This window comes from Sabethes cyaneus, chromosome 3 (genome assembly GCF_943734655.1).
Source record: "Sabethes cyaneus chromosome 3, idSabCyanKW18_F2, whole genome shotgun sequence".
NCBI classification, from domain to species: Eukaryota; Metazoa; Arthropoda; class Insecta; order Diptera; family Culicidae; genus Sabethes; species Sabethes cyaneus.
The window spans coordinates 113628563-113651156 of record NC_071355.1 but is presented as its reverse complement, the minus strand read 5'-3'; the positions used below and the strand labels follow the sequence as shown (position 1 = coordinate 113651156).

Genomic DNA, 22594 nt, shown 5'->3' with positions numbered 1-22594 from the left:
CTTGTAATAGTAGTTGTGACGCTTTCCCAAGCAAACTAATACTTGTTTATATAGCAGAAGACATCTATAAACAACTCTAAATACTTAGTATACCCGATTAAAAAAAAGTGAAAAACGATTTTTGTCTATGGCTCAACGCACTGTGCGACGTGACGTTGTTCGTCTGTCAGCGTGTGTTAGCCGCGTTTCAAGGTCAAGACTAAAAACTTGAGATTAGTCTATTACATAGGAACGGGGCCTTCCCTCGAAAACCCGCGCCGAGAAACGCGGCTAACACACGCTGACAGACGAACAACGTCACGTGCAGTACCTTGCAAGTCGTAAGGACCGGCATAGTGTCGGTATCTGTGAAAGGGGATGGGACACGAGGCATACAGACGTTAGGCATACGGACGCAAGGCATAGTACGCTAGGTATACAGACGTCAGGCATACTGGATTGAAGGCATACTGCCAAAAGGCATAATGGACGTGAGGCCGAATGGACGCAAGGCCGGATGGACGAGAGGCCGAATGGACGAGAGGCCGAATGGACGAGAGGCCGAATAGACGTGAGGCCGAATGAACGCGAGGCCGAATGTACACGAGGCCGAATAGACATTATACCACCTACATAACAATGAGAACCGAAGTGGCTAGTCAGCTTACTAGCCAGATGCTGCAAACGCTTTTAAAATGATTTAGGGCGAACCGGTACTCTTTCCTAGGACTACTGACCCTAGTTAGTTTTACCTAGTCCTCGCATCGATGACAAAGCCGATTTCCGTTTTTTTCAAGCTAAAGACACAATTGTGTTCTGCTGGCACAAGGTGCGTCACCTGGCTTTGCATTTCATTTCGAAGTTTTTGCAGCGTTATAGATGCAATTCAAATCTTGGCCTAACGCGAATTTCATTTTCTGTAATTTTTTTGGTAACGGGGGTGTTGCGGAGGATTTTATCACACTAGCCCGAATACCACATGGCCGAAAGGCACTTGTCTAAATGTAACAGTAGCCCGAATGTAACACTAATCCGAATTACGACAATTTTTCCAATAGATCGCTAAAAACATTTAAGCCGTATTCTAATTCAATTGAATTGAAGTGACAAAAGTAAGCTCGGTTAACCGTGATATGAGTTATGCTTGTCATAAGATATGAAACTTTTTTACCATGTTAGTATAGCACGTTTTCTAGATGATTCAGGGCGAGCCGGCCGCAGGTAACGGCGAGTGTTCGCCGTCGGAAGCGCCGGCTGCCCCCCCCCCCCCCGCAGAAATTACATCTATCTAGGTCTATTCGTTTTTCTAGGTCTACCGACCTCTAGTTCGTTATCCCTAGCCCTCGCATCGATTTAACTTTTGGGAAATTTAAAGCGGCAAAGCCGCTTTTTGCGGCTATCAAACTGAATAAGCGGTGATCTTTTGATTGAGCGTTTATAAATTAGGTTAAAGCGGGGCTAGTTTTCAAATAAAGTTTACATAACAATTAATAACATTAGTACATTAGTAACATTAAATCACTATTGTTGTGTGTCTTATTCTTGAGTATTCTTGGGATTCAGTAAAACCGAAAGCAAGCCTGCATTCCGTTTCAAAACTTAACCTTTTTTATACCGTTTTTATACAACAGACTTCACAGTCATCAGCTAAAAGTTAATAATTGCGTTTCTAAATTAGATATATTTTTATAGAAAAAGTAAATTTTTGACTTAATCACGAAGTATACGATAAAATTTATACTGCGACTTGATAGATAACAAGTTGTCCTAGAGGACGTAGTCGGGCTGCGAATATTTGATACTTTCAAAGGAATCATTTCTGTTTAGAATTGGTGTTCGAGGCCGCATGAGGTTATGATCCTTGGTTGGTGCGTTCTCAATAGCTCCTCTTACCTGTATATAAACTCTATAAGCAGCCATCATTGGGATAATATAAAATTCAGCACGAAGGATCGGTAATGAGTCTTAGGTCACTCATCCCATCCTTTATTATGTTTTGTTTCTTCTAAGATTCGCTCATCAAGTAGATTCTGCAACCTTGCGGTTACGAAGCCCCTTATATTACATTCGGATTTGTTATTCCGGCTAGTTGCTTCCGGGCTAGTGGGCTTTGGGCTAATGGCATGGAATTGTTGTGGAGGGTTACCTCTTACTTAATACAAAAAATAAAATTTGGGTATTAGAACATTAATACACAACACCGCTAAACACAAAAAAATCGAAAATTGAAAATGGCACCACTGACACTGTTTTAAGTGACACTGTGTTTTATCAAAGGAGTCATTCTGTTTTTTGCTTTTGTAAACAAACGGTTGGCATATTACATTGATGCTTTGCTCTTGCTGTACACATCTTTAGGCCATCGTATCTGTTCTGCCTATCATGCATTCGGCCTCGAGTCCATTCGGCCTCGTGTTCATTCGGCCTCGCATCCATTCGGCCTCGTATCTATTCGGCCTCGTGTCTATTCGGCCTTGCGTCTATTCGGCCTCGCGTCTATTCGGGCTCGTGTTCATTCGGCCTCGCGTCTATATGCTTTGTATCCGTATGCCTTATATCCATTATGCCTAGCGTACTATGCCTCGCGTCCGTATGCCTAACGTCCGTATGCCTAACGGGGTGTCATTCCTGTGAAAGGGTACATTTGATTGTTCGTATGCATGGTTACAAAGGGTATCCATTTGGAAGTAGTAGAAAACTTGTCGACAGTAGCATTTTTAGCGGCATTGCAACGATTTGTGTCGAGACGTGGAATACCTGAAGAAGTATATTCTGATAACGGTACAAATGGAAAGTCCAAAGATTGGTACTGCTGCCAAAGCCGAGGAAACCGCCTGGTTATCCCTCGTCGTACAGGCCAATTTGCCTATTGGACACGTTAGGCACATTGCTAGAGCGAGTAATCCTAAATAGGCTGACGCCTGTGGTGGAAAGTGATGTCGGACTGGCAAGCTCGCAGTTTGGCTTCTGTAAGGGGAAGTCCACAATAGACGCTATAAAGTCCGTGGTGGAGAGGGCCGAGAAGCCTATGAGATGGAAAAGACGAGGCGACAGGTATTGTGCCATAGTCACAATCGACGTCAAAAACGCCTTTAACAGCGTTGAGCAAGGTGTTCAGGCTGTTGGCATTGCGCGTTGCGTGCGGCTACCGTACCATATCGTTGGATGCGATTGGGGTTATTACAGCCATGATTACCATATGCATACTTCTAGGTGAGGACATCGAGTGCCATAGGCGGAGGAACGTCAGGGGCGCTAGGAACAGAGTTAGGCTGGACTCTATTAGGCGTTGGCAGGCGGAATGGGATCGCACCGATCACGGTAGGTGGACCCATAGGCTGATCCAGAACATATCGTCCTGGATCGGTAGAGGACATGCTGAGGTAATTTTTTTCCTTACCCACTTTTTGTCGGGACATGGATGCTTTGAGAAGTATCTACATATGCGTGAGCGGGTAGGCTCACCCTTTTGCCCCGTTTGCACGGTAGCCGAGGAAACGGTGGAGCATGTGATGTTTCACTGCCCGCGTTTCACGACCAGCCGGTGGGTGATGATTGCGGTCGTTGGGGAAGACACCAACGCCGACAACATCGTGCACAAAATGTGCGCAGAACAGTGCGCATGGGGTGTCGTCGATAGGGCGGCAACGGATATGATAACGGAGTTTCAACTAGAATGGCTAGAATTTACCACGGTTTTCCGAGTGATTGCTATACCTTTATACTATATATTTATATAGCAGAAAGGCAAAACATGTTTTGCAACACGGCCTCACCGTGGCACTCAAATGATGCTTCCAGTCACCATTCAAAACCATACAAATGTAAAAACCCTACAATACAAAACCCTATACAAGCTACTCCGCAACATGCATAACAAAGGGTGCCAGTGCGCAAGCAAAATGTGTAGGACGATGGTTTTTAAAGAATCCTCCTCTATGTGTCATGTCAGTTCGTCCGTGCTTATTCCACAATCGACCGCGTTCCCCCTTTGCCAAGTAATCATCAAATGATGGCATTGGGTGGCATCCCCGCAACACAGCCCCATCAACTCTACGTGAATCAAGACATAGTCGAGGGTCACCGATTTGGCCTCTCGACCACAACTAGTAACGAAATCCGAGTGGCAGGTTCCGTTCCAACATCGATGGTATCTCACTTCAACACTTCATCCAACTTCCGCTCTCTCCAAGATTACAGGAATCTGGCGCATAGGCCGACGGATCCATTCCAATAATACACTTCTTTTTATGTAAACTTTTTTTATAGCAAAATCATGTATTCAAGGGAGATCCACATGATTTCCGATTACTCCTGAGTAAACTGGTTTTCCTCTGTATTTCATACCTGCCCAAGTAACGATTTGGGTTTTATTACACTCTTATGATGGCACCAAAATTAGTCATGAAAATCGCCATAAGAGTACAATAAAACTAACATTGTTGCTTGGGTAGAGAACTCTACCAATTCTCTCCTTACATCTGGAGAATTCTACTAATTCTCACATTTCATACCTGGAGAATTTTACTAATTCTCGCATTTCGCATTTCATACCTGGAGAATTCTATTAATTCTCGCATTTCTCATTTCATACCTGGAGAATCTCGACTGGGAGAAGCTGTTAGAGTCAATAGGATCGTAGCAACTGGCCCTGCAATTGTCCTGCACTCTAACAGCTGGCTGCGAAGTCTGTCGTATAAAAACAGAAGGTTAAGTTTCGATAACGGAATGTAGCACCTAGGCTTTGCTTTGCTTTTACCTGGAGAATTCCACTAATTCTCGCATTTCATATCTGGAGAATTCTTCTAATTCTTGCATTTCATATCTGGAGAATTCTACTTATTTTCGCATTTTGCATTTCATACTTGGAGAATTCTTCCCATTCTCGCATTTCATACCTGGAGAATTCTACTAATTCTCGCATTTCATACCAGGAGAATTCTACTAATTCTCGCATTTCAAACAAGGAGAATTCTATTAATTCTCGCATTTTATCTGATGAACTCCTATAAGTTCCCGCATTTTCAACAAAAGCTCCATATTGCATATCCGGAGAATTCTACTAATCCTCGCATTATATCTGGGAAACTCTCCTAAGTTTCCGCCACTCCATTAACTGATCCATTTGAATCCGTTATGCAGTCTCACGTGAAGAAACCTTCCGATTCTTGCATCACTATACCCTGTACCATACACCCTATACCATAACATTTTTCTATAATTTCTAATTAACCTCCTTTAGTCCTCATTTTGAATTCAGAGAGTACTATCAATTCTCGCCTCTCTTGTGCCAAATTTTGAGAAATCCTCAAGATTTCTGCCTCTTTCGGGCAAACTCGTTGTCTCCGTCGCATCCTATACGTCATTCCCTGCTTAACGTCACACTTTAAACAAACTCCCATTTTGCATCTCTTTTCATTCCATTTCCCCAGTTAAAGAAAAAGAAACAACCAGCATGTTACCAGCAGGCTTCATTTTCCGTTTTTTGCTCAGTAGATGCTCATTGGCTGCAGCGCCTCAACGAAACAGAATTCGAAAAAGTAGTGTAAAAGGCAATTGTAGAGCTAATTATTATCTATGTTATTGCTGAAGATAGTATAGTTCTATCTTTTGTATTTACGACGCTATCGGGCTGCTACCCTGTTGGTAGCAAAAAGAGCGCTCTTTTTGCGGAATAGGACTACCTCCACGAGGTGCCGGCTGGGGTACGCAACTTCGGTTGTCGTATGCTAACAGGAAAGGGGGCACAGCAGCTCCCGCTTCCGCCCACATTAAGATGGCAGCCCCATCAGCAGGATAAGGACCTTAGGTTAACAGCCTACTGTACCGGAACACAAAAAAGTTACCGAAAATGAAAGAAGAAATCTCTCTGGATTATTGGCAACGACCTTTAGCGTGAAAACACGGACACGAATCGGAACATGGAATATACTGACCCTTGCCCAGCAGGGCAAGCTGGCTCAACTTACAAGGGAAGCTAGCTGCCTGAAGCTTGAAATCCTGGGGCTGAGCGAGATCCGCTGGATACTGGCGAACACAGGACATCATCCGGGCAAGTCTTGCTCTACTCTGTCATACGAAGTGAAAATACCACTCGAGAAAGAGGAGTTGGATTGCAGGGGCGCATGCGGCCCTGATGAAGTGGTAACCGATAAATGAGCGAATAATCGTTGCCACATTCAGAACACGGGTTAGGAACCTTACAACAATCAAGTGCTATGCGCCAACAGATGTTGCCGACCTCCAGGACAAAGAGAGTTTTTACAGCCAGCTGAACAATGTGGTTGAGAAAATCCCGAGGGGGACATCCAAATCCACATGGGCGACTTCAACGCGAAGATTGGCTCAAACAATGCGGACCTTGAACGCGTCATGGGACGCCATGGTCTAGGAGAGATGAGCGAAAACGGGGAGCTGTTAACAGAATTCTGTGGTAATAACAACATGGCCATTGGCATCACTCTTCCCCCGTAGACCAGTACATAAAGTCACGCGGGTTTCCCGCGACTGCGACAGAATACCAAATCGACCACATCTGCATCAGCCGGAAATGGCGAAGGAGCCTTCTAGATGTACGCAACAAACGCACCGCTGATATTGCATTCGACCATCATCTTGTTATCGCTGAGATACGTCTGAGCGTCGCACGTGTCCAACGACGGGAGGAGAAAGTTAGGTGCTGTTACGAGGTCCGCCGATTGGAGAATCCTGAGGTGAAAAGAACCTTTGTCGAACAACTTAAAACTCGAGCCTCGGAGTTGCGACCTGGTGGAACTGTCGAAGAGCAATGGACCGGCATCAAGAACGCCTTCATCACGACCAGTGATGATATCCTCGGCAAAGCGTGCAGCGGGCGGAGGGAGTGGATTTGTATTGTGCGGAGGGAGTGGATTTGTATTTATGCGAAAAACTTTTTAATGGCTCTGTCACCATCGCATTGGTTCAGGAGCCATATTTTTCGCAAGGGGTACTTTCATTCGACGGATATTGGAAACCAGAACTTTGCTGCTTTCAGCAAAACTGGTATGACAAATCCTCGTTTGATGCCCAGGGCATGCATATTGTTGCATAGGTCAATAAGTGCATGCCTTATCTCTGAGTTGACTACTCGAGATATTTGTGCAGTCACAGTAGAACTCGTCGTGGATGATGTCCATAGGCGCTATGTCTACTGTTCTGCATACTTACCACACGATGAACCGTCTCCCAGCGACGATTTCAGAAATGTGGTGAGATACTGCCAATCTAATGGGCTTCCGCTTATTGTAGGCAGTGATGCCACTGCCCATCACATCATTTGGGGCAGCTCGGATATCAATCCGAGAGGCTCTGATTTGATGGAATATTTGAGTAGTACCAACCTTGGAATACTCAACATTGGCAATTGTCCAACTTTCATACGAGCTGGTAGAGAGGAAGTGTTAGATATAACACTCTGCTCTAACAGGATCAGTCATGAGTTGGCACAATGGCATGTTTCAAATGAGACACCAATATCTGATCATTGCTTTATATATTTTGATCATTTGGGTGTCTCCTTGAACGCTGCAACCTTTCGCAATCCGAGATTTTCTGACTGGGAACTCTTTGAGGAGGAACTGGCGACGAAATTTCAAGGATTCGAACCGACGATTGAGTCATCGATCGACTTGGATGTGGCTGTAGATGTCACAACATCTCTTATTGCGGAATCTTTTGAAGTAGCTTGCCCGCTAAAAACTATTAAAACGACTAGAGGAACACCGTGGTGGAACTCTCATCTCGCGGAACTGAAGAAACGATGCAGGAGAGCCTGGAATAGACGTCGGAGGGATGGCGTGGAGCCTTTCAAGCAGGTCCGGAAAGCCTATGCAAAGGCTCTACGGTCTTCAGCACGCACGAGCTGGCACAGGTTCTGTAGCAACGTTTCCAGTTTCGGCGAGGCAAGTCGACTTAATAAAATACTGTCAAAATCGAAAGATTATCAGGTTAATAACATTCGAAGTTCGAACGGTGAATACTGTTCGAATGACAATGAAATCCTGGAATGTCTCTTTTATAGTCACTTTCCGGGCTGTGTGGAACCTGAAGTTCGAAACGATCCAGAAATCGTTTTAGGTGGCTTAGACTCATGGGCTTTTGCTCGGAGACTTGTCACAACTGAAGCGATTGAGTGGGCCGTGAACAGCTTCTCTCCATACAAATCTCCTGGAACAGATGGAATATACCCTATTCTACTGCAGAAAGGATTCAAGTACTTCAAACACATTCTGAGAAGGATGTTTGTGTGTAGTATTGCTATTGGGTACATCCCAACTCAATGGCGTGAAATAACCATTAAGTTCATTCCTAAAGGTGGACGCGCGACATACGAGCAAGCAAAAAGTTTTAGACCAATCAGTCTAACGTCATTCTTGCTTAAATCACTTGAGCGGATTGTTGATCACCACATCCGCGAAACAAGCTTAGTAGAAGTTCCTCTTCATTCAGCACAACATGCTTATCAAAGTGGCAAATCTACAACCACTTTATTACATGATGTGGTGGATAAAATTGAGGTTGCTTTTTCACAAAAGGAATCTTGCTTAGGAACTTTTTTGGATATTGAAGGCGCGTTTGATAACGTATCTTTCGCTTCCATTTTGGAGGCTGCTCGTTATCATAATGTGCCTTCAATAATCATAAAGTGGATAGAACAAATGCTTAGTAACCGATTGCTTTTTTCGTCCTTACGGCAAGCAAGCATTTGGAAGCAAAGTGTTTGTGGATGTCCACAAGGTGGCGTTCTCTCGCCTCTTTTATGGAACCTTGTGGCGGACGGCCTATTGAGGAAACTCAATAGTCTAGGCTATCCGTCATATGGTTTTGCGGATGACTATCTCATCCTAGTAGTTGGAAAGTGCATAAGCACATTATTTGACTTAATGCAGCAGGCACTACGCGTCGTGGAAACGTGGTGCCGAGAAACTGCACTTTCGGTAAATCCGAGCAAAACATCTATCGTCTTATTTTCAAGACGTAGAAATACCAATGGAGCTCGCGCTCTGCGCTTTTACGATTCGGATGTTGATGTTGTGAACGAAGTGAAGTACGTGGGGTTGATTCTCAACTCCAAGCTTGACTGGTCCACAAATATTGACTTCCGAATTAAAAAAGCGTGCATGGCCTTTGGGCAATGTAGACGAGCAATTGGCAACTCTTGGGGGCTTAAACCCAAATACATACACTGGTTATACACGGTCGTTGTCAGACCAATACTGGCGTATGGTTGTCTTGTATGGTGGCAGAGAGGGGAAGTTGTGACTGTCCAGACAAAGCTAAACCATCTTCAAAGGATGTGTTTAATGGCAATGTCTGGTGCATTTACTACAACTCCTACTGCCGCCCTAGAAGCTATTTTCAATATTAAACCTCTACACTTCCACCTGAAGCAAGAGGCACTAATATGTGCTTATCGACTACACGCGATTGGCCTTTGGCAGTCTGTGGACGGTTCCACTGGTCATACTCGATTGTGGTCGCAAATTGTTGCTGAGGACAAGTTTGCCCTTGCTCCTAGCGATGTAACGCTCATGCGTACTTTCCCGTATAGGACTTTCTCAAGTGACTTTCCTCCTAGAGAGGATTGGATGTCAGGCTACATGGAAAGGAAAATTTCCGACTATGTGGTCTGTTATACCGATGGTTCCTTGTACGAAGGTCGCGCGGGTACTGGTGTTTACTGCCGTGAGCTAGAATTGGAGGAATCCTATTCGTTGGGTAGTTACTGCACCGTTTTTCAAGCTGAAATCTTTGCAATCATGTGCGGAGCTCAGTTTGCACTTCAGAAAGAACTGATAGGCAAGATTATCTACTTCTGTTCTGACAGTCAAGCCGCTATAAAAGCCCTTTGTGCGGCTAATTCTAAATCTAAAACAGTCATCGCCTGCCACACCCAATTAGAAGAACTAAGCATTCTAAATGCCGTTCATCTGGTTTGGGTTCCTGGCCATTCTGGTATAACCGGAAATGAATGGGCTGATGAACTAGCAAGATCTGGAGCAGAAAAGTCGGTTTTCGGACCGGAACCTGCTTTACCAATTGCGGCATGTTGGATAAAACAAAAGATTCGATCTTGGTTTTCATCTGAACATGTACGTTATTGGGAAAATCTTGAAACTTGTCGTCAAACGAAAAGTTTCATTGTTAAGCCTTGTGAGAAGGTTGCGAAATTTCTTTGCGAAACACTCGAAGGTAAATTGCAGTATTCTTGTCAGATCACTGACTGGTCACTGCAGACTAAATTATCATATGGCTACGATTCAGCGAGCTGAATCGTTTCATTGTAATTTATGTGAATCCGACTACGGTACACCATATCACGTAATTTGCAACTGTCCTGCAGTAGCACAATTGCGTCATAGAATCTTTGGATCCTACGTCTTAAATGAATCGGATTTTAGGAAACTAAAATTACGAGACATTTTGATGTTCCTTACCGAAAGCGGTATTGAGCTATAAGCTCTTATTTATCATGAGTATACCCCCCAGGGGGTGTACTTTTGATAAGTTAACTACCAAGGATTGCAGTATCCCTTCGGGGGTACAAAAATCTCTCGGTATATATATGTTTGTGTTTGTCCAAATTCCTCATCCACCCCTTCCTATTCCTCCTGTTTTCCTTCCCGTCCTCATCAGGTAAATGATGACACGGGCAAGATGGGCAAGGCACAAATCTTCCACATGATTGTGAGGAACGTGCTGCTCGAGCCAAAGATGCTGATACCTGATACCTGCCACCTGGTGGAACTGTCGAAGAGCAATGGACCGGCATCAAGAACGCCTTCATCACGACCAGTGATGATATCCTCGGCAAAGCGTGCAGCGGGCGGAGGGAGTGGATTTCGGATGAAATTTGGAGGAAGATCGACGAGCGGAAAGAGGCGAAAGCCGGCATTGGGCGAGCGCGGACCAGATCGGCTAAGACAGCTGCCCGTCAACGATACGCCGAACTGGAGAGGGTTGTTAAACGTGCTTATAAGCGGGACAAGAGAGCCTGGACTAACTCTTTAGCCGAACATGGAGGAACCGCCGCCGCCAATGGTGATATCCGTTTGTTGAACGATGTTTCTCTCCGTTTTAGTGGCGCCAGGATGAATATAAAGATGCCGCTAAACAACAGAGCTGGTCAGCTACTGACTGACTGTACAGAACAGCTTAAGCGATGGACTGAACATTTTGAACAACTCTTCCGAGTTTCAAATGTCAGAGACCAACAAAACCAGCACCGTATGACGCCTACAGTTCGTCGAATTAATCGCGTCAACTTGGAGGCGCCATCGCTGGATGAAATTGTAGCAGCCATCAAGAGTATGAAATCCAATAGAGCGCCAGGGATAGACTGTATTTCAGCCGAAATGCTCAAAGCTGACCCATCTTTGTCAGCTCAGATGATGCATCAGCTTTTCAGCAATATATGGGAAACCGCAACTTTTCCTGTGGACTGGATGCAGGGCATATTGGTCAAAGTCCCTAATAAAGGAGACCTAACTGAATGCGGTAACTGGCGTGGCATCACGTTGCTCTGTATTACTCTCAAAGTACTCTGTAAGGTAATCCTCAACCGGGTCCAGGAGAAGATCGACGCTACTCTCCGGCGGCAGCAAGCTGGATTCCGTGCTAGCCGATCATGTGTAGACCATATCACAGCTCTCCGCATTATGTTGGAGCAGATCAACGAATTCCAGGACACTATTCTACTGGTATTCGTTGACTTCGAAAAGGTGTTCAACCAACTCAACCACGAAAACATCTGGAGGGCACTTAGGCGTAGAGGAGTTCCAGATAAGCTAGTCCATCTCATCGAGGCTCAGTACGAGGCGTTCTCGTGCAAGCTTTTGCACGACGGCATCTTGTCCGACCCCATAAGGGTTACTGCTGGCGTGAGACAGGGCTGCATTTTATCACCGCTTCTGTTTCTTATCGTTACGGATGAGATATTAGTTGGAGCAATTGACAGTAGACCAAATCGAGGATTGCCTTGGAATCCTCTAACGATGGAGCAGCTAAATGACCTCGACGATATGCAGAGCAAGTTAGATGACCTCTCCGAGAGCTCCCAGGCAGCAGGTCTCACAGTCAATGTAGCGAAAACTAAGTCTATGGTAGTGAACACTGACAATTCCACCAACTTCACAGTAGCGGGAAAACAAGTTGAGCAGGTAGACGCCTTTGAATATCTTGGTAGCCCGACAACGCCCGATGGTGGTACCAAGACTGATATAACCACACGGATCAGGAAGGCCAGGGGTGCCTTTGCAGATCTGCGAAACATTTGGCGCTCAAACCAGATCACTCTACGTTCGAAAACCCTAATCTTTAATTCAAACGTTAAATCCGTACTGTTGTATGCCTGCGAAACGTGGTGCGTCTCAGCGGAGACAACGCAAAAACTGAAAATATTCATTAACCGGTGCCTGCAATACATCATTCGTGCCTGGTGGCCTGATAACTGGATATCCAATGAGGAACTCCATCGTCGGTGTCATCAACGGCCGATAGTAACAGAAATTCGTGAACGTAGGTGGAAGTGGACCGGACATACCTTAAGGAAAGGAGCGAACGAGGTTTGCAGAGAAGCACTCGACTAGAATCCACAAGAACAGCGTTGAAGAGGCAGACCCAGAGGCTCATGGCGACGCAGCCTACCCAACGACATCCGGGCTGTAGACGAGAACCTGTCCTGGCGACTGTCTTGGCGGATAACCGTCAGCAGTGGAGATCTCTGATTTCATCCCTTTGTTCAAATTAATCAAGGATTTCAAACGCAAGTACCCGGTGCTGGCCAAGCTAGTACTGGTACTGAAACAGTTCCTGTTGCAGCGCGATCTGAACGAGGTGTTCACCGGTGGTATTTCGTCCTACTCGCTGATTATGACGTGTATCAGCTTCCTGCAGCTGCACCCGTGGGCCAATCTGCACCAGACCACCAATCTGGGCGTGCTGTTGCTGGAATTTCTTGAACTGTACGATAGAAAGTTCAATTATATGAAGACTGGAATTAGTGTTAAAAATGGCGGCCGTTATATACCCAAAGAGGAGCTACAGCGAGAAATGATAGACGGCCATCGGCCAAGCTTGCTGTGCATTGAGGACCCTTCGACTCCCGGCAACGATATTGGGCTATCATCTCACGGGGCACTCCAAGTGAAGCAAGCGTTTGAGTATGCGTACATCGTACTGATGCAAACTGTATCTCCGCTCAACAAATTCCTCAACGACTGCAATCGGCAAAGTATCCTAGGGAGAATAATCCGAGTGACGGATGAGGTAATCGATTACCGCAAATGGATCAAGGAAACGTTCGAATCAAGACTGATAGCGACGCAGAAAATTGTGCCGACGATATTGAACGATCCACTGAATCCGCATATTCCGTTGCACCTTCAACCACAGCAACAGCAACAGCAGCAACAACCGCATCAACAGATTATCTACACTCGACGGCGCAACTGTTTGTCCAGTGTAGATACCTCGGAGGAGAGCATGGACAGTGATGCGGATTCGAACTCCGTGTCGAGGGATATTTCACCGACCAGTATAAACCGATCGCCGGAGCTAGTGCGCGAGATGCAGCAGCATGCCAACGGCACCGGTGGGACAGTGGTTGTGCTCACCTCACATATTCCACAGCATCCGCATGAAGTGCTGATAGAGGAGAATAATGTTATAAACCTGGCAATGGCCCAGCAGCAGACTCTGGATGGCATCAACGAAAATCAGATGATTCCCTATAATATAAACAACTGCCGCAGTACGTCTTCACCACATCAGATCGTCAGCGGGGGTAAGAATGCGCCGATGAACATCTATACTCCTAGCAGCAGTTCGGAGCGTGTCGTGGCCAGTGGAAGGAGCGGAGTGGAGGAGTAACCGCCTAGGAGGGTAGCCTTCCTTGTCGGGACAAGTTTTTCTTTTCACGGATAACACGAATCGACTGTTGTATACTTTAATCTCACATATTTAAAACTCAGCGACTATAGATAACTATGTACAATTTAATACAAAGCGACGTGCACGATTTGGCATCATCTACATGCCTGCTGACTATACGGCATCTGAATGCCTACTGACTTTCAACTCCTTTCTGCTGCTGTTCAAAGTGGTTTTATAAGTTTTAGTCACAATGTCAGTATTGTTGGCAGAGGAAAAAAAAAGCTTAATTGTTGACAGCAATTGCACGCGAACTGATGCGCTTGGGTTAGCACTAACCCACCGTTGGCTTACAGCGAGTCGACGCTTAGTACTGGTTGGAGTATTCCAACATACTGCCCCCCTTGGAAGCCGTAGGGTTTCAAAGTTATCCCCTTCTGCAGTATGGACCGAGGGCGTCGAGGACGGGAGCACGAATTCGACTCAGTCAACTGCTATGCAGCCGGCGTCGATAAAACATGTCCGCGAACGACTCCGCTCGTCTGGCGATCCAGAAGTATCTTCCGTCTAGAGTGCCACCGGACATCGTAGAGCTGGTCTTGCAGAGACAGTTCAACATTTGCTTATGCTGAGTCCCCTGAGGTCGATGAAAGTGATGTCCCGGTTAGAATACTCGTTGCACGAAGCGACGTGATCGAAGTTTTGCTGAGATGTGCTGCGATGCGAGATGAAATGCGATTCTGGGTACAAGTTCGAAGCGATGACCTAGTCAGGTGGTACGATGTCTGCAGGTTACGGTGCAGGTCGGGAGCGATGACGTACGGAGATAGAATGTGCAAGCCGAGTAGAACGAAACGATGAACGGCCTTTGTGTAGAGCTGTAACGTAAGCTGAGTTAACATCTTACCGCTTTGCATGCAAAAAACTACTTAGCTTTAGTGGGAGGTGGGGCAACAGTTCGGTCGCCACGGTTGAACGAAACGCACTGCCCCTCATGCTTGTTGCTGGGTCCTGCTTGTCACGTATGGTGTGTGACTTACTGGAGAGGAATTGGCACAAGAGACGCTTTGGCGCTCCGCATTGTAAAGTTGATTGTGATTCTATGTTCGATGCGCAGCTTGAGATGGCGGAAGCAGGTTCCGCGAAGGTTTACTATTGTTTTTCGTAGGTTGAACGAAGTGCTGCTGGTGAGATGTTGAATAGCTGTGCAGAATCGACTGCTTGAAACAGGACTGAAATGGCTGCCGCGTAAACTGGTTGCATTGGAAATTACATAGATGGCTACTTATCTCGAGTTGGTGGAGGGATGGCGGTTCGGTCGCCACAGTTGACCAAACGTACCATCCCTGTTTGCTTGGGTTGCAGGAACCGCCTGGCCACGTTTGGCTTGTGGCTCGATGAAACTGGAGATGACTGAAGCAGTAAGAAACATCGTCGAGATTTGTTGTTTGAAACACTGTGCTGATTGTAGCAAGGCACCGGAATGCTGGATGCGTTGAGTTGCTTCATTTAACCACACGTTTGAAGACACTACAGTTGCTATTGCCTTAATTTCTTCACGTACGGAAAGTAGCGTTTGGACTGATAGGCGAATCGATCCCGTGAACTCTTCTTCATCTGCAACCTTTCTCCTATATAGCGGTTGAGCATGATGAAGCGTGCAACTTAAACCCTTGTCTCTGCTGAAGCACATTGGATTGTCAAGTGTGAAGTCGCGGTTAGTAAAGTGGGCGGAACAGAACTCGTGGTCAGCTTCTATTTCGACGTGGGTTTGTTCTCTGGACGAATTGGAATGACTTCGCCAAGCGAAGTAAATGGTTTTGAATGTATTGTTCACTGTATTGTAACGGAGATGGTCAAGCAGTGAATAGCAAGAATAACGACCTTTCACCAAGTCGTAACGAAGGACGTACAACGCAAATCTTCTCATTTCACGTAGAGCAACGATCGGACTGATGGTAAGCTTAGTACATCTTACTAAGTCACTTAATTGTTGGAGATTCAATCATCCACTGGTAAGCTTAGTACATCTTACGCGGATGAGCTTGCTACTGAGTGCGTAGATGCGGCACACACCCAGAAAACGATATAGAATTGAGATCAACACTAGCACGTACGGTAGTCGCTTAATTTACACTAAACGTGACTAGTTTAGCTTTACTGATTGTGAGTCGTTTATCCACCGAGGGTAAGCTTAGTACATCTTACGTATCGGTGAACAAGCTATTTTGCGGGTAGCTGCGGAGTACACACAATACAATACAATCGTTGAGAATGGTGGATGAGTGCATCCACTTGCGCCATTTTTAGTCACTAATTCTACGATTTCAGTGTGCGATTCGTCCAGAAAATGTTGATTTACTTGCGTAATTGCGTGACGTCCGACCAGTGTCGAACTAACTTTAAAGTCGTTCACCCACCGGTGATAAAGCTTAGTACATCTTATCATATGGGTGAACTTGCTGTTGCGCGCGTAGTTGCTGCGCACACACAGGTCGTAGAATGGCAGCTGGTGACGCTGCTCGTCTAATTGCGGAGGTCGTCGAACGTGGCAGGCAAACTGGGCGATAACAATGCGATGATGAGCACAATGGATGAGTGCATCCAAAGCCAAGAATGGTGGAAGAGTGCATCCACTGATGAGAATGGTGGATGAGTACATCCACTGTCGAGTAAGTTGATGATTTACCCGTTAATACAGCGCTTCGCACGCATCGTCACTTTCACGGCGCAGACGAGAATTTATTCCTCAGGCACTTAAAGCCATTGTGATTGAAGTCCCGGTTAGTATAACGACTTCTGCACTTCGTCAGTCCCACTACTTCCGTGGGAGGATGTTCCATGAGAGTTTAACACAGTTTGTTCCAAGCCGCCTTGGGTCGTTGGGATTGAAGTCCCGGTTAGAATAACGACCCACACAGAACGTCGTTATCTCGCTGTAAGTGTTACCCGCTTCGGACGCGTTGATTTACCTCAGCAGTGGCGGTTACTCCAAACAAATGCAGCCGGTCCCCGGAGTTCGACGGTTTCCGGCTGCGCTGGCACGATGCTGTTGGTCCGCGGAGTTCGACGCGGATCCGGTTCGAAGGACCATTATGTCGTAGCCAGTGGAAGGAGCGGAGTGGAGGAGTAACCGCCTAGGAGGGTAGCCTTCCTTGTCGGCACAAGTTTTTCTTTTCACGGATAACACGAATCGACTGTTGTATACTTTAATCTCACATATTTAAAACTCAGCGACTATAGATAACTATGTACAATTTAATACAAAGCGACGTGCACGATTTGGCATCTATATGCCTGCTGACTATACGGCATCTGAATGCCTACTGACTTTCAACTCCTTTCTGCTGCTGTTCAGAGCGGTTTTATAAGTTTTAGTCACAATGTCAGTATTGTTGGCAGAGGAAATAAAAGCTTAATTGTCGACAGCAATTGCGCGCGAACTGATGCGCTTGGGTTAGCAGTAACCCACCGTTGGCTTACAGCGAGTCGACGCTTAGTACTGGTTGGAGTATTCCAACAGAGCGAATGGCTAACAATAATAACAACCAACAGCAACCGTCCAGCGGTAACACTCTGCGGCACCACAGCAAACATCGACGGTCAGTGATTGGTTTGCTGGGCCACTATATGATTAATCCGAACGCTAATGCCAATCTGATGAATCTGACCAACAGCAACACCAACAGTGGCGGCAGTAAGGAGGACAATTTGCACCAGAGCAATAACAATGGCAAGGAGCCGAAGCAGCAGACTCCAAGCCAGCCATTGTACAGTATGAGAAGCAAAAAGTCTGCCCAGCAGTCGGCTGTGAGTGCTGCATCGTCCTCTTTGAAGCGCAAGAAAACTATCTCGCCAACGGACAACAAGAAGGGCGGTCCACTTGGCGGCGGTGGTAGCAACAGTGGCAGCGGCATGGATAGCCGATGATAGCATGCGAGGCATCAGCATTGTGCACGGTACGCGCACTACTGCTTTTAATCTGTAACGCTATCTATCACTACCAGGGATGGTTCGATCACTTTGACTCAATTTTGATTCATTTGACACTACCGTCTCAGCCGAGCAAAATTTGTCAATTTGATGTATGGGACATTTGTAGATAATAACTAGATCTACAATTTTGCTAAATAAAGTGTTGCTGTAACTTTTGTAGTCACGGCACTACAATGCTAGTACCTCTTTAGTAACTAAATGAACGTTCATTTAGTTACTAATGAGGTACTAGCATTGTAGCACCGTAACTATAAAAGATACAGCAACACTTTATTCAGCAAAATTGTAGATCTAGTTATTATCTACAAATGTCCCATACATCAATTTGTCAAGTTTTGCTCGGTTAGGACGCTACTGTCAAATGAATCAAAATTGAGTCAAAGTGATCGAACCATCCCTGATCACTACCCCCAGTTCATTCACGGAACGCTATTAGAAATTAGCTAGTACATTTCATTCGACTCTGCAGACCGGGAAAAGGTCCATATTGACGGATTGTATAGTAGTTCAACTATACTGCTGTATACAGAATATAATGGGTGTGTAAAATCTAAGAGATTTCTTTCGTCGCGGACCGTCTTTGCCATCGACATCACAATGTCGCGTTTACTTTTTGTCTCAGTGTACAGTTGCTCTATTTGCATGGAGCTTTTATCATTGATACCGATAGCAGTGCTGCAGCAAGGGGTAGCTAACTCAGCCGAATTCCGCGTGTGAAGTCGTCACTGCCATCCCTTTCCCATTTGACTACAGCGGATGCGCATCCCCGTCGAATCCCCATCACAGTCACACGAAAAAGAGAATAGACTATCAAAGTTAATACCAGTTAGAGAAAGCTAAGCTTAGTAATTTTGCGCTATCGCAGCTGATACGCGTGATAGGCCGTGTGATTATCGTTTAATAATTATCCATAAAAGTCATAACTTTATGCCCACTACACATACCTACTTACATATTAGACACACATTCGGATGATCTAATAACCAACGACTGTTATAGCAACTAACATTCTACGTAGCGGCAAACAATATATATCATCCCTCTCAAACACATACACACATACACAACAGATACACTCGCACATTCGGCCGCGGCCGGCCGTTTGATCTGCCCAGACAGGGCTGGCCAATTAGTAGAGGGTACTTGTAAATGAAAACAACAATCTTAACCAACGCAGTTCGGAGTCATCGCTGTAGATCTATCGTTTTAGCGAAGAAACAGGTTTTTGGGTATCGTGATTGTTTGAACATTTTTGTACTGGCCACACAAATGCTAGTAAGAAGTATAATATATACCACGATGGCAGACAGGAGAGCTACTACAGGGCAGAAGTTTAGTCTAAATTAAGTAGTTATAAACAAACGAATTCTTACCGTTTTTTTTGCAGCAAGGTCCGAAATCCTCGTCGGCAGATTGTAGTGGGCTGTCCGGATAGTCACAGTCGTTCCGTCCAAGCGTTGCCTGTCTACACCCGTCATCACGTTCTTATCTCTCTTTCCATGCGAATGTTGACACCGCTCTATTTTACGTATGTATGTTTATGTCCAAGGAATCGATCGATCAACGTACAGTACATAATACAAGGTATTGTTGTTCAGGTCTAACGTATGTATAATAATAGATCAGGTTAATATACTACAATTTCCTTTATATTTTCTAGCCATTCCCCACAATGTCCGTAATGATGCAGCATTGGTCAAAGTATCATAGAAAGCGTTCCACGTTTCTCTTTTTGTAATTTTAATGGCCATCTTAAATTTGTCTTCGGGTTTTTGATGCACTTCATACAACGAGGGCCTGGGTAAATTCCTTTCTACTTCTCTTACCATTCGAGCTCGGAGTCCTAACATGGTTGCCAAGCTTTTTTAAAACCCTGACACTTTTTAGGAGCTCATGAAACTGTTAATGCTTCTGTCACTATGTCAAAGAACTTATCGTAGTCGATACACTGAACATCAGCTGTTCTTCTCTCTACTTCTTCTATTTAACTTTCCCAATTCACTCGTCTAAACGACTTATTACTTGATACAGTTGCTATGCTTTGATTGCTTTGAAGACTCGGAACACCTGTTATGCCGATATCCGGCAATTCTCAATAAAAGATTAAGGTTCTTCGAAAGAGGGCTGTTGGAACCCTCTTATATTTGGAGAACAACTCCCAGCGCAGTAGTGCACTTCATCCGAAGTGCATCACCGGGTTGGACAAATGCAATTAGTCAAACAATGACAATCACTTCTGATAGTGGTGCGTCATCTTGACAACATAGCTATAGTAAAACAGGGAATATATCACAATAGATCAAACAAATGGTCGCAGTGATAAAAATACCCAACATGGAAAAAAATTGCTTTGAAAAATAATAGGCACATGATCACTGCAGAACGCATATTCCAGAGTATCCCAACTAAAACATAAGCTAATATCGGCCGTGGCGACTGTAATATCAATTGCACTAGAGCACCTTGATCGATCGAATCTAGTGTGGCTACCATTGTTTAATACCACTAAGCCAGCATTGTCAATAGCATTTTGCACTATATTTCCTCTTTTATTATTTTCACTATTTTCCCACAATGTATGTTTCACGTTCCAATCTCCAGGCAACGAATTAAAAAATTGTTCAAGTTCCAATTGTGATACCGTAGAATTTGGATGAATGTAAATTGATACGATAGTGAACCGCCGTCTTTGCTATTGATAGTGCATGCCACTGCATCCAAGCCTATCGGACACACGAGTTGTTTTGTCAATGGACGTAGTTCTTCTCTGACTGTAATTAAAACTCCTTTAGAGTTGCTGCAATGGTCTTTTCGAAATGTTAGAAATCTTTTAAGTGAAAAGGATATTGATTCGTTCAAGTGGGTTTCTGATAACAGAACCACAGACGAACTTTAAGAATTTATAATCTAAACTAACAAAGGATGTTTACTATTTATACCCTATAGTTCCATTGGAGAAAACTGAGAGGAATGTTCACAGCAAACTTACCTGCGGTGCCTTTCAAGAACGCCTAGGGGCTGTATTGTCAACGTAGAACAAGAGCAGAGGATCCAGCTTGCCTCCGCGCCTTCCCTGACGCGATCGTTTATCTCATCTAGCTCCTTAGGAAAATAGCCATTATCTGTGTCTTTGGTTAAATCTTCTTCGGGTTGTTCGTCTTCGCTAATAACCTCATCTTGCATATTATATGTTGAACCTAATTTCAGCGGTGGGAATTCCGCCTCGTCATCACTAATACAAAGTTCCGAATCCATTTTTGTTTTACCGGCAGGAATTTCCTCCTCCGTTTCGAGATACTCCTCGACTGGTTGGACGAGATACTCCTCTTCAACCGGTTGAACCGATTGCATTGGTACACCTTCCGCCAAACCGGGTGAAAAGGCAGCAAACCAGTCAGTTTTACCTTGAGAAAAACTCTGGAGACGCTTTTTTTCTTCTTCTTTTTTTAGCGAATAATGCACAGCTTCGTCTGTCGTCCGCTCTGTGAGTACCAGAGCAATTAACACAGACCGGATCACTCTCGCACAAATGACCGTCATTAACCTCTTCAGCTAGACAAGAGTTACATCTTTGTTAGCTTTTACATTGTTTTTGGATATGGCCAAATCGCCACCATTGCTGACATTGCCTGATGGCGTAAATATACTTGCGGACCGAATAAAGAGCATTATCAAGCCCAACATGTGAGGGCAGGGAAGTGCCACTGAACGTGATGGCAATAGACGGCGAAGCAACTGGAACTGTTTTATCCCACTTTTGCATACGCCTAACCTCTACACCTTTACACCATTATTCTCGATTAGTCTTGATTTATCAAACGGAGATATCCATTGCAGGTCGTCGTCCTCTACTCGTTCGATGGTAGCTACTCCTAGGCATTCTACCAACCTTTGCGGAATATAGGTGCGGATTCCTTGATAGCTTTTAGTGGTCATCGCGTTGGCTGACGCTGCACATGTCATAACAAATTTCGCCTTTCTACGTGACATAGACATAGCTTTCACGTAATTGTTCCCGAAATCATTAATCATTTTTTGGCTAGCTTGGCCAAATCGGCCTGCGACTCGGCGATGACGATAAATGGGCCTCTATGAGCCAAGTCGTGTTTTCGCACCCGAAAATTGCGCTTCGTATTATCGTCCATTGCGAAAAATTATCATCAGTGGTGAACACAAGAACAATAGAAAAACCGATATAATAAGGAGAGAAAACACTTTATGTGTTAACGCTTCCGAGATTAGATATCGGCTGTGTTTTAGGAGCAAATAGACAAGCAATAAAAAATAGAACAAATAGAAAGTAATATGTGTCAATCAATGGATCTATAAGCTCGAATCAGTGTGTAACCTTGGGCGTTCCTCAAGGAAGTAATGTGGGCCCTCTACTGTTTCTTCTGTACATCAACGACCTGAAATTTCACGGAAAGCCTCGATTATTCGCAGACGATACGGCACTTTCTTATCAAAACTCCGATCCGAATCAAGTTATCCAGGAGATGAAAGAGGATCTAACAACTTTACAAGGATACTTATCCGAGAATGTTTTATCTTTAAACTTGTCTAAGACGACAAGTATATGTTGTACCGAGTCTGCGTTGACAAGCGAATGGTCATGGGTTCGAATCTTAGTAGAATCAGGCCATTCGATGCCAAAGTGACTTTAGCATGGGTTTATTCTCAGGCCCCTCATCACCCTTCCTTCATGCTGAATTCTATATTATCCCGATAT

At 44.9% G+C, this 22594-nt stretch overlaps 1 protein-coding gene across 1 annotated transcript; it reads left to right on the top strand.

Annotated features, from left to right (window-relative positions):
- Positions 1–3991: 3991 nt before the first annotated feature.
- Positions 3992–13869, top strand: LOC128740038 (non-canonical poly(A) RNA polymerase protein Trf4-1-like). The gene is made up of 2 exons (XM_053835547.1): positions 3992–4109; positions 12713–13869. The coding sequence occupies exons 1-2, from the start codon at positions 3992–3994 to the stop codon at positions 13867–13869; spliced, it is 1275 nt and encodes a 424-aa protein (XP_053691522.1).
- Positions 13870–22594: the final 8725 nt, after the last annotated feature.